General features: G+C 41.9%; 1 protein-coding gene across 4 annotated transcripts in view; it reads left to right on the top strand.

The window, feature by feature from the left end:
- Positions 1-2054: 2054 nt before the first annotated feature.
- The window catches only part of tle3b (TLE family member 3, transcriptional corepressor b), a 32329-nt gene continuing 18425 nt past the window's right edge, over positions 2055-15958 (top strand). For 2 of the 4 annotated variants that reach the window (XM_053492053.1, XM_053492052.1), the window contains exons 1-7: positions 2055-2684; positions 2995-3117; positions 3884-3984; positions 4084-4147; positions 7267-7311; positions 15015-15077; positions 15630-15704. In XM_053492053.1, coding sequence (XP_053348028.1) covers positions 3094-3117; positions 3884-3984; positions 4084-4147; positions 7267-7311; positions 15015-15077; positions 15630-15704 — 372 coding nt within the window. In that variant the 5' untranslated portion in view covers positions 2055-2684; positions 2995-3093. Of the gene's footprint in view, positions 2685-2994; positions 3118-3883; positions 3985-4083; positions 4148-7266; positions 7312-15014; positions 15078-15629; positions 15735-15958 lie in introns of all 4 variants that reach the window. The other 2 variants (XM_053492051.1, XM_053492050.1) reach the window with 2 other exon arrangements.

Below are 15958 nucleotides of genomic sequence, written 5' to 3'. Positions count from 1 at the left end.
ATTCCATGGAATATTTGAATACAGCTGACTTTTTAAATAGGTTTACTTTTGATAATGTAATTTGGTGTAATATTAATAATAATAATAATAATAGGCAGCATGGTGGCATAGTGGTTAGCACTGTGGCCTCACACCTCCAGGGTTGATGATTTGATTCCTGCCCGGGTCTGTATGGGTACTCAGGTTTGCCCCCACATTCCAAAGACATGCAGATTAGGCTAAGCGGTTTTCCCAAATAGTATGTATTAACATAGTACGATAATGAGTGTGTGGTGTATGCATGTCTGCCTTGTGATGGATTGCCACCTTGTCCAGGATGTTCCCCGTCTTGTCCCTAATAATCATTATTATCATTATTATTATTATTATTATTATTATAAGATTTTACTACTGTTTTATAAATCAATTACGTGACAATACAATTAAAGACTAATTTATTTATTTTCCAAAGTAGTTATACTGTGCTCACATGGTGCTTTGAGCCAATCCCAGGATAACGCTCAGAGACTTGCACACCACAGGAAATTTTGAGAGACAAATCAGGAAGAAAACCGGAGCACCCAGATGAACATAAAACAGAGCTGAGATTCGAACACACAACTATGAAGGTGTGAAGCAACCGTACTAACCAATGTGCCTCTCAAATTTGGTTTCCTAGCACTTAACTAGCTTGCTATCTACTGTAAATGAGCTAATCCCAATGATATGAGGCTATTTAAAAGGGAAGGAGGACATTAGGTGTCACTAAATCTCATGTTTATGTATGACAAAAGGTCTCCTGACAGCTCCCTGGTTTAGGCCTGAACTCTGGTTTCTTCCTGGTTCTCTTGTTTCCTCTGACACACATGTAGGTTAAATTTGGTGGTCTTAGGTGTGGATATGTGTCTGAACGCTACCCTGTGATGGATTGGTAGCCCATGCAGGCTGCGTCTCTGGATCACATAAAGATCCACTGTGACCCTGAACAGGAGAAAGACCTTACTGAAGGTGAATGAACGATGTGTATTCATAAACCCTAGTATAGAGATGTTCATGAGGCATTTTTAATTCTTGTGAATTTATCCAAGTTGATTGCAAAAGCTTGATTCCATGGTGTAAAACGACACGTTTATGGGGGCTTTATGCATTTTAAATGAGACTGTTTTTTTTTTTACTCAGATTAGTGAAGGCTGAAATGGGCCAGTGTTTGAGAGGAATAAACGCTTTGTTTAATACAAATGCAGACGTGGTTAAAAAAAATAAAAATCAAACTGATATTTAGTCCCTGCTAGCTTTTCCCTCTTTTGTTTTACGCAAAGCTCTCTTTTTTACCACATGGTAGTGACAGATTGTTTGAGCTGGAAGGAAAAGCCATTCGAAGCTAATTAAGCAGCCATTCCGAGCGCTATTCGCAGGCGGGAGGCTGAGAGGCGCAGGCATTTGTCAGCGCTCTACCCCTCGTGGGCTTGATTGACAACCCAGCGGTCGGTCTGACAGGCTTTGCCGCTTTCCACCAATGAGGTGCGGGCACGGAAATGGATCGTGATGTTATTCGTCGGTGGAACAGAGTGACGTCGGAGATGAGCCCACGTGGGGCGGAGTAGCGCGAGCAACTCGTGATAGGTTGATTTGCTCGCGCGCAGACATGTCGGGTTTGGGTTGTTGTTGAGCTGACAGCATGAATCAAGTGATCGCGGATGATCGTTTTTTTTCTGTTAATTTGAGCTCTCTGAAGTAAACCGTCGAAGAACTGTTTAATACGTTTACACCAAGCTCGCACTGAAAATTATCAGTGTGTCTGTGTGCACGCCTTTGCTTCAGCGCTGTTTAAACACCCTGCTTTGCGTACGATTTGCCTGATCACTTGTGTCGTTTTAGCTGTTAGTTTCTCCATCAGAACGAATTTCTTCACGAGATTTCAGCTTCCGTGGTTACGATTTCGAACAATCCTATCTCGTGTAAGCTGTTTGTCTGAAGAAGGGGGAGGGGGAGGAAGGAAATAAATAAATAAAAAAAAAATAAATAGAAGAAGAAGCACGTTTAGATCCAAGATGGCGAACATGAGGTCAGATGTTTACAGTCCAATCAGTGCACAAGGCGGCGGCTTGGCCCCACGTGGGGACTCCGCGCTCTGATTGGTGCGCGTAGATAAACTCCTTGCTGTGCTCTGATTGGCCGTGTCGCGTCTTTCTCGCGGCAGTTGAATCGTTGTGTCAGTGGGCAGTCTGTGTGTGGTACGGTGCGGAGTGGAACCGGGGCGCGAGCTTTAGTGCGCGAGGACTAAGTGCGACGCGTTCCGGTGTTCACTTTGTTCTTATTTGATTCGTCGAACAAAGAAGAAGAAGAAGAAAAAAAAAAACAACAACCCGAACGGTTTAAATATTCGAATGTCGGCTTTGGAGTTTTGAGCGACGGCTGGGATTAGGATTTGAGCTCTTATTTGTTTGTTTGTTTGTCAGAGCGCGAGAAGAAAGAAGCAAGAAAGTCGACAGTTTAAACGAAGCTTCGACGGTTGGAGCGGCGCGCGCGGCTGGAAAGGCGTTGCAGCAGCCTGAGAGTGATTTCCTCTAAGACTTGAGACAGATATACACACACACACACACACACACACAGGCAGGGCACGGAGTGAGTGTGCACGGTTGGGTTTGGACGCGTTCCTCAGTGCTGGGACTTCATTCTGCGGGGATCTAGTGGAGACTAAAAAGGTATAACGGATATACAGTAACACCAGGATCCCTGTCTTCTTGTTGTTGTTGTTGTTGTTTTTCAGAGCTGTCAGTTATTGCTCTGCATCTGGAGATAACCTTGTAAATCAGTGATTTATCCGTGTAACACTGTGTCGCTACATTGTCCGAGTGAAAACAGACCGAGAGTAAGCGACTAAAACCGAGCAGAACTCGTGCGAGATCTTGTTAGAGATCGTTTCTTCGCATTCTAATTCATCCATATATTAATGAACACACTGCTGCAACATTGTGTGTTTTCTTTTCTCTTCGACTGTTTGTGATCTTCAAGTCTACCACAGAGGGCAGGACTCCTCAGGTGGAAGCTCACCTCTGATACCGAGGGGGATCTTGTCCACCTGCTCATACAGGGATCACCGGATCACACAGGATGTATCCACAGGGCCGGCATCCGGTAAGTAATGTCTCTGATATCTCTTGTTTTTTTTCCCCCCCACAACTCAGTGATGTGCACTTTGTTGTACGGGGTTTGTGTAAGGCTCCTCCGAGCACAAAGTGCCTCTTTATATCTGTTCTTCACAGGCAGAATAAACAAAGGGGCGCTTCTTGTTTGCGCCCGAGTGCACCCCAATTGCCCGATTATATGCTTAAAATAAAATAAAAAGCCCAACTTCAGCACCCTGGTGCAGTTTGAGCTCACACAATGAGAGGGTTACGGTCTCTGTGTTGAGCTGGTGAGGGTTAGAGACAAGAGACCAAGCAGGGAGGGGGTGAAGGAGAGAGAGAGAGAGGAAGGGAGGAGGAGAAGGGTGGGGGTAAGTCAGGTTACAATTTTTCTCCGAGGCCATTTAGACGCAGTGACCCGTCTGTGTGACAGAGAACGCTGTTGAGTGATGGCAGCTATTCCCACCAGCAAGAAAACGACCAGCGGGCCGAGCTCCAGGGGAACGCACAGGCAGCTTTGACAGACCACGACTCAGCCCGCAGATGAAATATAATTTCCCCAAGAATCAGGAAGCATGAAATGTGTTATTGACACCAGCGGCAGTTATTTCCATGAGTCACATTACTCTCCTGGTGTCTGAAACATAGCCACTGCACAGGAGCCTAATGGCAAAGATTGGTCTGATTGTTTGGGTAACGGTGGCAGGGTGCAGCCTGGAAGTATCGCTCGACTCTGTGACAGATTGCATGAACGAAAATGATCTCGGTTTTCGCAGGCGCCTCATCAGCCCGGCCAACCCGGGTTCAAGTTCACGGTGGCAGAATCGTGCGACCGGATCAAAGACGAGTTCCAGTTCCTGCAAGCCCAGTATCACAGGTAAAGCACTCCTGAATATTAATGACAGTCAAAGGCACATGCTGCGCTGTCCACATCTTTACACATCACATGCTTGTTCTTTTTGTCTGTTTGCTTCAGCTTGAAGGTGGAGTATGACAAGCTGGCCAACGAGAAGACCGAGATGCAGCGTCACTATGTCATGGTGAGAGCCAGATGTGTTTCTTTTTATCCCAAACATGTACACATACGCATGCTTTATCAGAGTGTTAGCTGTGATTAGAGGTGTGTGATAAAGGTAATTAGAGTCAGTGTTTGGGATGGAGCATAATTCGTGTAATTTATGGTTTTCTGCATAGCAAACACAACAGGTTAGATTGTACGTTGCTTTCTGCCTCTCTGTAATTTTCCATTATACGTTGTGCGCCATACAGACCAGTGTGTAGTCTAGCAAAGCTTAAATTTCATCTCTTTACAGTTTAAGGTAGTTTGTGTACGCGTGGCTCGACTGGGCCAGGTGAAATATGGGTGGCATCCCAAGTGTTTAACTCATGCAAAAGGTATTTAAAACAGTGTTAAGAAAGGGATGGACTTGCTCGCAGGTAAGAAGGTAACAAAGCATACATTAGATTGTCGTTTAAGGTGGTGCTGCCAATCAGACACGTTGTGTACCTTACTTAGAAAAAAAAACACTGAGGTATATAACTGTACTGTGAAACCCAATTATATTTACACTGCAATTACTTTTTCAAGTGTAAAAGATACACAGCATGATTAAAATGTCTTTATTCTGAGACTGCCTCTGTAATTAGACTTGCTTGAAAAAATTCACCAGGCGCGCAATTACAAGTTTCTCCAACATAACACGAGCAATAAAGTGCCAGCAAACACGAACCCGCCCCATAGTGCTGTTTCATCCTGATCGATACTTTAATGGCTCACCGTTCACCCTTGTTTGGAATCTCGTGTTTCTGGAAACTCGGGAGCGGCAAGAGGAAAAGCAGTTCCTGCAGTCAGTGATGTAAGAACCGGCGCTCTGTTGGACAGTGTTAACCAGCCCCTGTTATCTTATTTGGCCATGCAGAGATTGACTTGACATACCGGTACTTTGGTTAAATATTATTTTTCGTAGGAATGCCGGATGAAAAGGGATAAAGGGCAGCGTTAGATAAACAAGGTAAAGCAGCCAGTAGTGGGGGGGGGGCTTTTTCCTGGTGTTCAGAGAATTAGCTGATGTTAGCGGTTGGGGTGACGGTCATCCTTCTTTAGTACAGATTAGATATCTACAACTCGAAGGGTTGCGTGTTGCACGACATGTCAGTAGCTATAATAAACGCTCTTGTACAGCAGCGATGTAATGCTAGTGGATCAGTGTTGGACTGAGGTTTAGTTTGTTTTTGAACAGAAATTGTCTTTTCAACAGTAGTTACTTGTGTACACTCTAGAACCAGTATACACTTGATCTCTGAAAGGTATCGAACCTGCGATGAGTATAATCTCACAAGATTATCGATCGAAAATAAAAACAATGAACTTTATCCCAGGTGTTCAGGAAGAGTATATAAGTGAATACTTTACTTAATAAGCCCTTATTTATACAAATGCATGAGATCAAGTGTATTCACATGTATTGCAATTCTACCTCCGACATGTAAATATTAAGTGTACCAGTTTGTATCTATTCATATTGATCTAGGCTAACAGCAAATAATTGGACAAATGATCTCATTAATAGGATGTTTGCCAATATTTATTTATCACCTCAACAGTATTTAAGTAAAAATAAAAATATTTAATTTATTTACAAAAGCTATATTAATTCCTGACGGCGTAGATTATCTGCAACAAATAGCCTTTTTTTCACGATTAAGTTGCAATTTTTTAAATTGTCTAGCTTTGGTGTAATATGGTGTAATCTATTACATTTTTCACCAGACTGTGCAACTACAAACACTTAAACTGTTTGTATTGACTTGCACCACAAGCTAGCAATTTAAACACCTACTAATTAGCCAACTTTAGCTAAGCTCACCAATGTCGCAATCGAGTGTATGATTAATAAAGGGTGGCAAATCACAATTAAAATGCAATTAATTTTACACTCCCTTTTTCTTTCCAAAGCACTCGTACTCTTACTTAGTGACAGACTTTTTACATATGGAGGCTTAAGGTTAAGGTTGCGTGCCAGTAACCTAATGGTCATGAGGTCAAATCCCAAATGATCAACTTCTATTCTGACCTCATTTGTATGTCACTTTGGTTAAGAACATCTGCCAAATGAGGACATGGAAATGTGATGGGAGCAAAACAAAAAAAGTAGTTTCTTTATTCTAAGAATGTGCACTAACAAAAGCATAGAACGCGGGAGAGAGATCTAAGCCGATATGTATCTCTAAATCCTGAGGAATGTTCTTGTTCGGGTTCAAATTCCAGTAGGCTGATGAAAAGCACTCGCTTGGTCGGTCAAAGTAGCTGCGCTCGAGAACAGATGAGCTCGCAAGGCTCACGTGGGGCAAGATCAGATTGCAGTGCGGTCACCTTGAGAGGAGGTGTGGACAACGTGTGACTTGTCAATGAAACCATTAGTTTGTGTGAAGTCTGACTCAAAGCAAAATTGAGTGACTGTATCTGAACATTAAACAGTACTGTGTGTTCTGATCCGTCACTGCATTTAACACAGAGCTCTGGATTATATTATGTGTGTGTGGGTTACCTGATGTTTGTAGGACAGAAAGGGAATTAAACATCACTTTGGATGCCTCATTTTTTATTGGTTTTAGTATATACAGGAATTAATTGTAAATTTCATCTTTCCGTGTTCCTCAGTATAAACACACTAAAGGTAAACAAATTACACCATTTGAAATGCAAAGAAAAAAGTCAGGAGCATTTCGGATGCTCTAGGTGACTTTCATGAACAATTATCAGTTAGAAACTTGTATTATTGTGCAGTGCATTAAATCTTTGTAAAAAGCTGTCTGGTTAATCGTTTCAATAACAAGAATGGGCAATAACTTGCACGTCATGATCATCCCCTTAATTATTCCAGTTAATGCGTGTGTACACGCCACAGTGATTCATCTGTTAATAATAAAAGAAAGCACATTTTTTCCATTCTTCCTTAAGGCCATGAATACATCAGTGCAATCCAGCAACAACCTCTGGTGTTATACGATGCACCGTTGAACTATTTGTATCTTTTGTGTTCCAAATCCTCTTTGCATTCCTGTCTCGGTTATTATATTTAGATAAGGGGTGTGTGTGTGCGTCTGTGTGTGTAGTGCATGTTTGTTTGCTTATTCTTATCCGTTTCTTCTTTTGCAGTACTACGAGATGTCCTATGGGCTCAACATCGAAATGCACAAACAGGTATGTGACCCATCCCAAACACCTTTTGAAAACGTATTTAATGCCGGTTGTGTTACTGTGTTGGTGTGCTGCCTGATGTTAAGGCTCAGCTAGGCTACATTTATGTGCTGCATGGGAAGAATTACCAGAAGTAAATGTACACTTTGTGTAAGATGGTATGTTCGGTAATGATAGTGAGGCGTTACTTTGGAGAGATTTTCTACAGCTTAAGGTTAAGTATGACTTTTGTTTGTTTAAAGTGCCCCGTGTGTGTATAGATATATCTCGAATCGAGTGCATGCGGCTGAAGTTATTTCGCTAGAAATTTTGTTTTAATACAGATTTGAGGATTGCTATATAAATGCTTAATTACCGAGTGCTGTTGTGCTAACTAATCAATTGTAGATAAGAAAAGGCTATGTTGCTAATTGAGGTTAAAAAAAGGCTATTTGGCTAATTTAGGAGGCTGAGGTAAAAATAAAAGGCTGTGATGCTAACAGGGGGACCTGAGGTAAAAATGAGAGGCTATATTGCTAACTGAGGCACATAAGGTAAAAATGCTAAGATGCTAATTGGGGGAACTGGGGTAAAAATAAAAGGCTGTGATGCTAACTGGGGTAAAATAAAAAAGCCTATTGTGTTCTCTGAGAGAGCTGAGGTAAAAAGAGGAAAGACATTGTGTTAATTAAAGGACCTAAGGAAAAAGCTAACTGAGGTAAAAATAAAAAGGCTATGATGCTAAGTGAATAAAGTGATCTGGGGTATAAATTTTTTTTTTTAAAAGGCTATGAGGCTAATTGGGCGACCTGAGGTAAAAAGGCTATTGTTCCTATTTTATAATTAATGTAGGCTATTACTGTAATGGTATACTTTAAAAAGTCCAGCGAAGCAACGTACACAGTCCGATAGATTACTTAAAATATGGATTGTTTTGAGCAATCTATCGGGCTTCTGTATACGCTGCCTCGCTGGAGTTTCTACAGGTAAAAAAAAAGTATTTTTTAGCTTTATAATGCAATAAATGATCCAAACCACAAAGACTGAATTAATCGCACGGGCATTTCTCCAAATTTTTTTTATATTATTATGAATAACCATCATGGGCGATTGTATTTGGCCTTCCACACAGAGAAGTGAATAGTCTGCTGCACAAGCATTAATCTGCTTGCCGTGAAAAGGCTGAAGAAACAAGACTTGTGGTTCTAAGTGAACTGCAGTGATTCTTCAGACAGAGTGATTACGTTTTGGATGCAAGATATGCGTTACACCTGAATTAAATATATGGTGAGATCTTACGGGACAGTTTTCTTTTTCCTCACTCACACTGCTGATTAATGAGATGAAGAGGCTCAGTTGTTAGTAAACGCCTCATCACTCTCACTCCAAGGCTGCACAAGGTTAATGTTGTGAGTTAAAGATTTGGAACACCAACAACTAGTCATCCGTCACGCTGTGTGTGTAGTGGATGGCATGAAGAGTGTCCGTTAAGCTCCTCTGTCCAGCTGAGTGGTCTGAAAGTAAACAGGTTAATCCACTGGCCTGTTTGCGACCTTCCGTTGTGTCATCAAAGTCCAAAGCGAATAGAATGACACCTGTGTGTGCCGCGGTGCGCTTTAGCTGATGATCTAACCCCCCCCCCAAAAAAAGCAAAAAATGGACATTCATAGTCTGTTAAAGTTGATTGTGAGCATGTGGATGGTCTTTTCAGTCTGCTCTGGTTATTCGTTACAGCCTCGGGCAAGGTAAAATGGCCGTGTGAGTAGCGGGGCATCATTAAGGAGGATTGTATTGGTCTGAGTGTCAGTGAGGAGCTTTAATTATCGTGCCTCATTGGGCTGCCTCGTTACAGCGGCACCCTGCTGCTTTTTGCTACAAAGCCTCCTCGCTTTCCTTGTCTGTTTTCTTGTTTTCGTTCTCACTAAAATACTCCTAATCTGTAATTTACATCATGGAAAGCAATCTAAAATGATAAATTGTTTGTTTTAATGTTCAGGAAACCACTAAAATTGTGTTTATTAATGGCCTCTACACCTTTACCCTTATAAAAAAATGGCAGGATCTACAAGCATGAATGTTTCCCTTTGTTTCTGGCAGTTAAATAGCTAGCTCTTGTTAGCTAAGAAGTAGTTCAACAGCCTTTTTAACAGCAAGGAAAATGTTCAGCGCCCAGCAGAACATCTCACAAAATGTTTCAACTGCTCAAAGTTTCCAAGTTCTATGTTGCTCTCTACTAACCAAGGTGAACTATTTTGTCTGTCTTGTGACATCACAAGTACTGAGGCATAGTCTGTTTTAGATCTGTTTAGTTTAAGCAGAAGCTTTTGCTTCTAATTAAGGAGCTCAGAAAGAACATCTGCTTCATTAAGTGAATCTCGATCGGTGTTAAAAGAGGTGAAGCGAATGGGTTTAAGAGGATAGATAGAGAGGAGGAGAGAGATAGAAAAAGGGCTTGTTCAATGAATAATTTATTGAAGTTTCCGGGAATTGTTTGCCAAGGTGATGATAGTTGATTTGTCCTAGAGCCAAAGCAAACTATCTCAGAATATGGCAGTCTTCTTTGTGCGTGAGTGCATGTGTTTGTGTGTGGGTGCACACTTTCATTGGTTGCATCATGGGTTGATGTATGCAGTGTACAGACCAACTATGAGCTGTTAGAGTTAAAGCAGACGCTCCTCAGCATGTCAGCTTGCAGACTGGAGGAAGTGCCTGGTTATTGCGGGTGGCACAGAGTGTTGCATTAGTGGAAATGGGTTTACACCCTGAAGTGAGCACTCCAGAGGGAGAGCAAAGGGACCGCATTCAATGTTTTGCTTTGTTTATTACCTAATTGAAAGTGCACTTATTTCCTGCGTTGATTTCAAAACAGTGTGGTGCAGAGATATGGTGTAAACATGCTGCCTGACTAGTGCAGCTTCAGCAGTCTACTCAACTGGTGTTAAAGAACATCTGTGTCGAAATATTTACAATGCACAATGATATTCTTCGGCCTTAAAAAATATATGACAAATGCTAGTTGGGGGTGTATTTAAATTATAAAAAATAATTTATATATATACTTATTATTTTATGTTTGGATTCGGGTACATATTGCAATTTTGTGTGGCAGTTTGTGTCGCAGACTATCATTGACCAACACGGACTTCAAAAGACTTTATTTGTATATAGTGGTAAAATGTTGCAGTGTGTGTGGGAGGAGCAAATCATTTTAATAAGAAAACATAAATTAATAATCCAATCAGAATCTTTTATAAAAACATAATTATTAACAGAATTGAAATACAAATCGAATCTAGGTATCCCGGTAATATCCCATCGGGTGATCCCTGGTGATTCCCATCCGATAGAGTATCTTACTAATCTCAACAGGAAATTGTAATGTTACAGTAGCCAGGACTTTTATGCATTTAAGATTATACAACAAGATACAAGCAAACAAGGTGCAGAAGAATATTAACGGCTTGGTTAAAATAAAATAAAGAAAAAAAGAGGTAAAAATAAATAACAAAAAGACAATACCATTACAAAGAATGAGACCTATGATGCACTGTGTATGGTAGTGTAGTTGGGTGGGCTTCTAAGAACTGCACAGTAAGGTGCGTTAATGAGGTAATGTATTGAATAATAAAAATAATACACTGTTCCGACGTACCTGTGTTTATGCAATTCAAAGGAATTGCTTCTATTCTATTACTATTACTGCTATATAAATACTCCTGTTAAGATAACATTTGTTTTTCCTAAACCCTGTTGCCCCTGTTTCAGATTTTAGCTCATTAATGATTTTTGATGAACCTTTTGTAATTGTTGTAACCAGTATTTTTTCTGTGGCTGAGTCTCGGGTACTCTGTGGCTAATTTCAGCTGTGCTCTTGAACATTTATAATCTTAAAAATATTGTTGTTTCTGATATCATTTCAATCTTCGTTCTTGAATGTTTTCCTGGTTGACATGGAAACCTGACGTGGATGTGTCGGTGCCAGTGTTTCCACACACATGCATATCATCATGCGTCAGGTATAAACCAGATCTAATATACAGGCTTATGTAATGTAATATGTAGAAGCTTTAGAATGCTGAATGTTTAAGGGCTTGTTAACTCAGCAGGTTGAGACTCTGGGTTACTGATTAGGAGGTCGGCAGTTCAAGCTCTATCTCCACCACTGTTAGGTCCTAAAGCAAGGCCCTTAACCCAGGTATCATGTATGACCCTGCTCTCTGACCCACGCTTCCTAATCTGGGATATGAAAAGAAAAGTATTTCACTATGCACTAATAAGTATATGTGACTAATAAAGGCTTAAATTAAATTTAGGTATTTAACAGGTTAATGCATTTTTTTTTTTAATGAGTTTTTATAGACAAAGTCGAAATAATCAGCCGTTTGCAGGCGTGTTTTTAATTCTCTGGTGTGTTAATGAACCGTAACTTAGTTCATGGTAAACTGTATGTGTTGCTCTGGCCTGAGAATGTAATGAGTTTTAAATGATTCTGACGTTTCTGCTTTAATGTAATGTATTTTTTTATGCTGTTGTTGAGGTGCGAGTGTGTTGCTGAGGTTTCAGAAGCATCTGGCTGGTTTCTTTGCTCCTTGAGTTGGGCCAGTGGGGTTGTGACCCTTGGCCTCACTCCCAGGAGATGAGCGCTCAGGGAAACACAGACGTCAATAAACTGTTAGAGCGGGATTTGCTGCACATTAACAATGGGCCGAGAAGAGCAGTGATCTCCTCCCCACTCACACACAGCTTCACTGCTCAATACAGCCATTCTGCCTCGAGCCAGAGGGGATTAGAGATGCAGGGGGTGGGGTTGTGCTTGTGTGTGGGGTGACAGTTGTACAGTTATTTACAGGTGTTAAATACACTTATGACAAATCAGTTAATAATGTTTTTTTTAAACCTTTATTTTGTGCGTGTGTGTTTTTACTGATTCATTTGAGAGGTGCTGCTTCAGTCCCTTGTTGTTGTGGCCCATATTTAATCCTCATCAGTGTCTCCATCCACTCAGCTAACGCCAGTAGCAACAAGCAAATGGCTCCCTGTGTGCCCTGACACAGCCCTGCTTATGTATGTGCGTGTGTGTGTGTGTGAGAGTGCTCTTCACGGGGTGCTAGACAGCTCTGAGCACCTGGAATTGTGAAGCCGAGCAAAAAGCCTCCTCAGCGCTCAAGGGCTCTGTTTTCACAGCCCTATTTTTTATCGCGCTGCGTGACGGAGCGGCACTAAAAGCTTTCAACACGCCTCGATGGAAACGGCCACCAAACGAGGAACTCGTCACCTACCCATAAGCCCTTTCTTCCTCAGCCCGCTCTTGTACCGCAGAACGAAACGCACGAGGCGGGAACGGTTATTACAGCTTCCTCATGAGACGGCTGAGATCTCGCTGCGTGTGATGATGGCGAACGGTGGAGGAAATTGACCCAACTGTCTCGATTTTCAGAAGCTTATTATAGCTGTTCTGCGACGTTTAGCGTGACCGTGGCGCGATGCCTTCAGCTTTTGTGACTGATATTTCACATTTGCGTCAGCTGCCTTGATATGATGCAAATTTTATGGAAAGTAGTACCATTTAAAGAACTAGTCCAACATTTTTTTTTTTTACCCCCATATTTTTTTTTTTAAACCTATCTCAGCATCTGTGTAGTGGGTGAGCAGTTGGCATGGAAAAGGACTTCAGTGTTTCTCTGCGGTGAGGGGCAGAAACCCTGTTTACTCAGATCTTGCTTCTAGTCGAAGAAGTCTGAACGTCACTAACACGAAACAAATGTACAATTATTAAACGATTATCGTTCTTTTTATTCTCTTGCCAAAGGTCTTATTCATGTTTCGAACGATGCAAAATAAAACATGCTCTCTGTGCCGAGTCAGAATACAGCTAAACCCACAAATCCTTCCTTGTAAAAAATAGTTCCATGTCTGAAAGGTTTTACAGTGAAATATAAAAGCGTCTTTAAACAATCTTTGGAAGATTTTGCTAGAAATACGCTTTCACACAAGCCCTGAATTAGCTTCCATTAGGCCTTTTATTATAGTTCAAAATTCATTTCAAGTCTCTTGCTATTATTTTTTTTGAGTACAGGGAAATTAATTGATTATTAATTGATTTATTACCATGGTGATCACACAAGCGCTACAGATCTGGGGGGGGGGTTAGTAATGTCTTGTTTCTGTAAGTGTGTCATTTAAGAGATCTTGTTAATGCAGTGCTGAATCTGTAAGGAGAGGCTTGTGCTCTTGATTGAGGTTTGCTTGTGTGTAGCCATGTGTTGGCTATAGCACAGTACTGTATATAAGTGTGTGTGTGGGGGGGGGTTCTTTCAGTGTTACGGATCATAAAGGGGGGAAAAAATCAGCTCTTGTTAGTGTTACCAGCTTGTCCTATTCGTTCATACACCCCGTTATTGAAGAGCCGTCAGTTGTTCCCCTCCCTCCTTCTCCCGCCCTCCCTTCGACCCGTTTATCTGCATTAATTGGCTGAGTTGATCTGACGGACAGGCTGAAAATCCGGTTTAATGACCCGCCACTGTGTGCATAATATGATTTCGCTGCCTGCCCTGGTCAAACAGAGCTCCAATTTCCATAATGATCTTAGAGCCGGATAGGGCCAGCTCAGTTGCTGGGGCAACATGGGAGAACGGCTCAGGAACGGAGGCGCTGAGGCTCAAAAGGGGGCTGTGGAGAGAGGGGTGTGTGTGTGTGTGAGGCAGTCGGTGTGCATGAGGTGCTGGGATGCAGTGTGTTTGTGAGATTTGTGAGTATGTGAGGCAGGCTGTGCATGATGGACTTTGTGTGTGATTGAGTGGGCACCTCTCAGGCTGACACGCCACACACCCCACTCCCACAATCTTCCTGACTCCACAGAGACTCCGCGAGCAGCAGGACAGGGTCAGCACCCTCCCACAATCCCACAGGGCAAACAGGCCGAGAAATGAGCGGAATGTGAAAGAAAAGGGTTTCTCTCCTGCCTCACCTGCTGGGCCATCTGCTCTGTCCTATAATCAATTTGTTCACCGCGTCGCTTTTCATCCGCCCTCTGACACACTCATCTCTCTCTCTCTCTCTCTCTCTCTCTCTCTCTCTCTCTCTGTCACATCCCCCCACTCTTTCTCTAACCACCACCGTTTTTCTCCCCCCATATCCCCCCCCCCCCTCTCCATCCAAGCTTCCTCTTTATCCTTCATCCTCGTGTCCACAAGGCTCATTCCAGAGCGTGCATGTGGAATATGGGGGAATTGGGAAACGATAATTGTTCGGCATTACCATCGTTTATCTCACAGCCCCAAATCAGCATTAGCATATTTCAGCATCTTAATGAAATAATCTGTCTAGGTAATGAGGGAGAGCTGTGGAGATGATGCCAGATGCTTCTGTGCATTTCCTTCGATCTCTCTTTTTTGCATTCTCTCTCTCTGTCTTGTTGAGAGGCAGAGAGAAGAGATCTCCCACTCTTCCTCCAGCCAGATGGGCAGAAGGTGCAAGGCCTAGCCAGCCACATTTAACTCCTTTTGGAGAGGCACATTATAGCCCTGGTGCATGTTTTGGACTGGGTTGATGTAATCTTGCAGTAGAGACTGTTATCATGGCTGATGATGCAACTTCTTGCTCGTCAGTTGAGATGATCACAACTTTTCTTTAGGAGGTAAAACAGAGTTCCATCCATGCGTGCTTTAAAAACTATTTAATGTACTGTTTAGTAATGTTTTTTTTTTTTTTTTCCTTTTCTCTTTTAGACCGAGATTGCAAAGCGGCTCAATGCAATTCTTGCTCAAATCATGCCTTTTCTGTCACAAGAGGTAAACACAAGCTTTACTTTCTTAACTCCTTCTGTCATACTTCCTTATGTCCTTAAAGTCACCCTAAAGATGTATTGTTAGCCATCATGCATGTTTGTTTTCTTATTAATGTGGCATGTTTAATGGTAGTGAACCATATGTAGAGTATTTCACAAAGACTTTCTTTATAATGAGATTTCCCAATTCAAAACACACCCTCTGCCTCCCCCTAATGATAATAATAAAGAAAAAGTCACCCTCTTCCCTTGGAAAGGAAATGAAGTAATGAAACACATTTGCTTCCTGATTCCGATAGGCTCTTCTGTTTTGTGGTGTAATAACATCCTGTTGCTTGGTGCAAATTTCCCAATCAAATGTTCACCCTCTGTATCCTTTTCTTCCTAATGATTTAATCAACACTCATTTTAAACCGAGGGTGACTTTAACGATTGCTGACATCCATTTTTCTGAGCGAGTTATAAGAGAAATGCTAATGCCCAGCTCGTCCTTGCTGAAATGTTAATGGTTTTTCTTTCTTTCTTTTTTTCCCCTCTCTATCCTCGTCTCTTGCAGCACCAACAGCAGGTAGCGCAGGCTGTTGAGCGTGCTAAGCAAGTGACAATGACCGAGTTGAATGCCATCATCGGGGTACGTGGACTTCCCAATCTGCCTCTCACCGTGTGTATACCCCTCTTACTCCTTCATTTGGCCAAGGCTTGGGGTAAATCTGCACTGACCTTATACTGAACCAAAAAAAAGAAAACCCCCAAAAAAGTCTCCCAAGGCTGTTTCGAGGTTTAATTAGCATCCTGTGTCTTTTAATGTTCGATGCTGGATCAGACTCTCATTTAATATGCCGGAGGATGTACCTCACGCACAGCAGGAATGATTTAATTTAATCT

Source organism: Clarias gariepinus, chromosome 3 (genome assembly GCF_024256425.1).
Source record: "Clarias gariepinus isolate MV-2021 ecotype Netherlands chromosome 3, CGAR_prim_01v2, whole genome shotgun sequence".
In the NCBI taxonomy this organism is placed as follows: domain Eukaryota; kingdom Metazoa; phylum Chordata; class Actinopteri; order Siluriformes; family Clariidae; genus Clarias; species Clarias gariepinus.
This window is presented reverse-complemented; position numbering and strand designations above follow the sequence as displayed.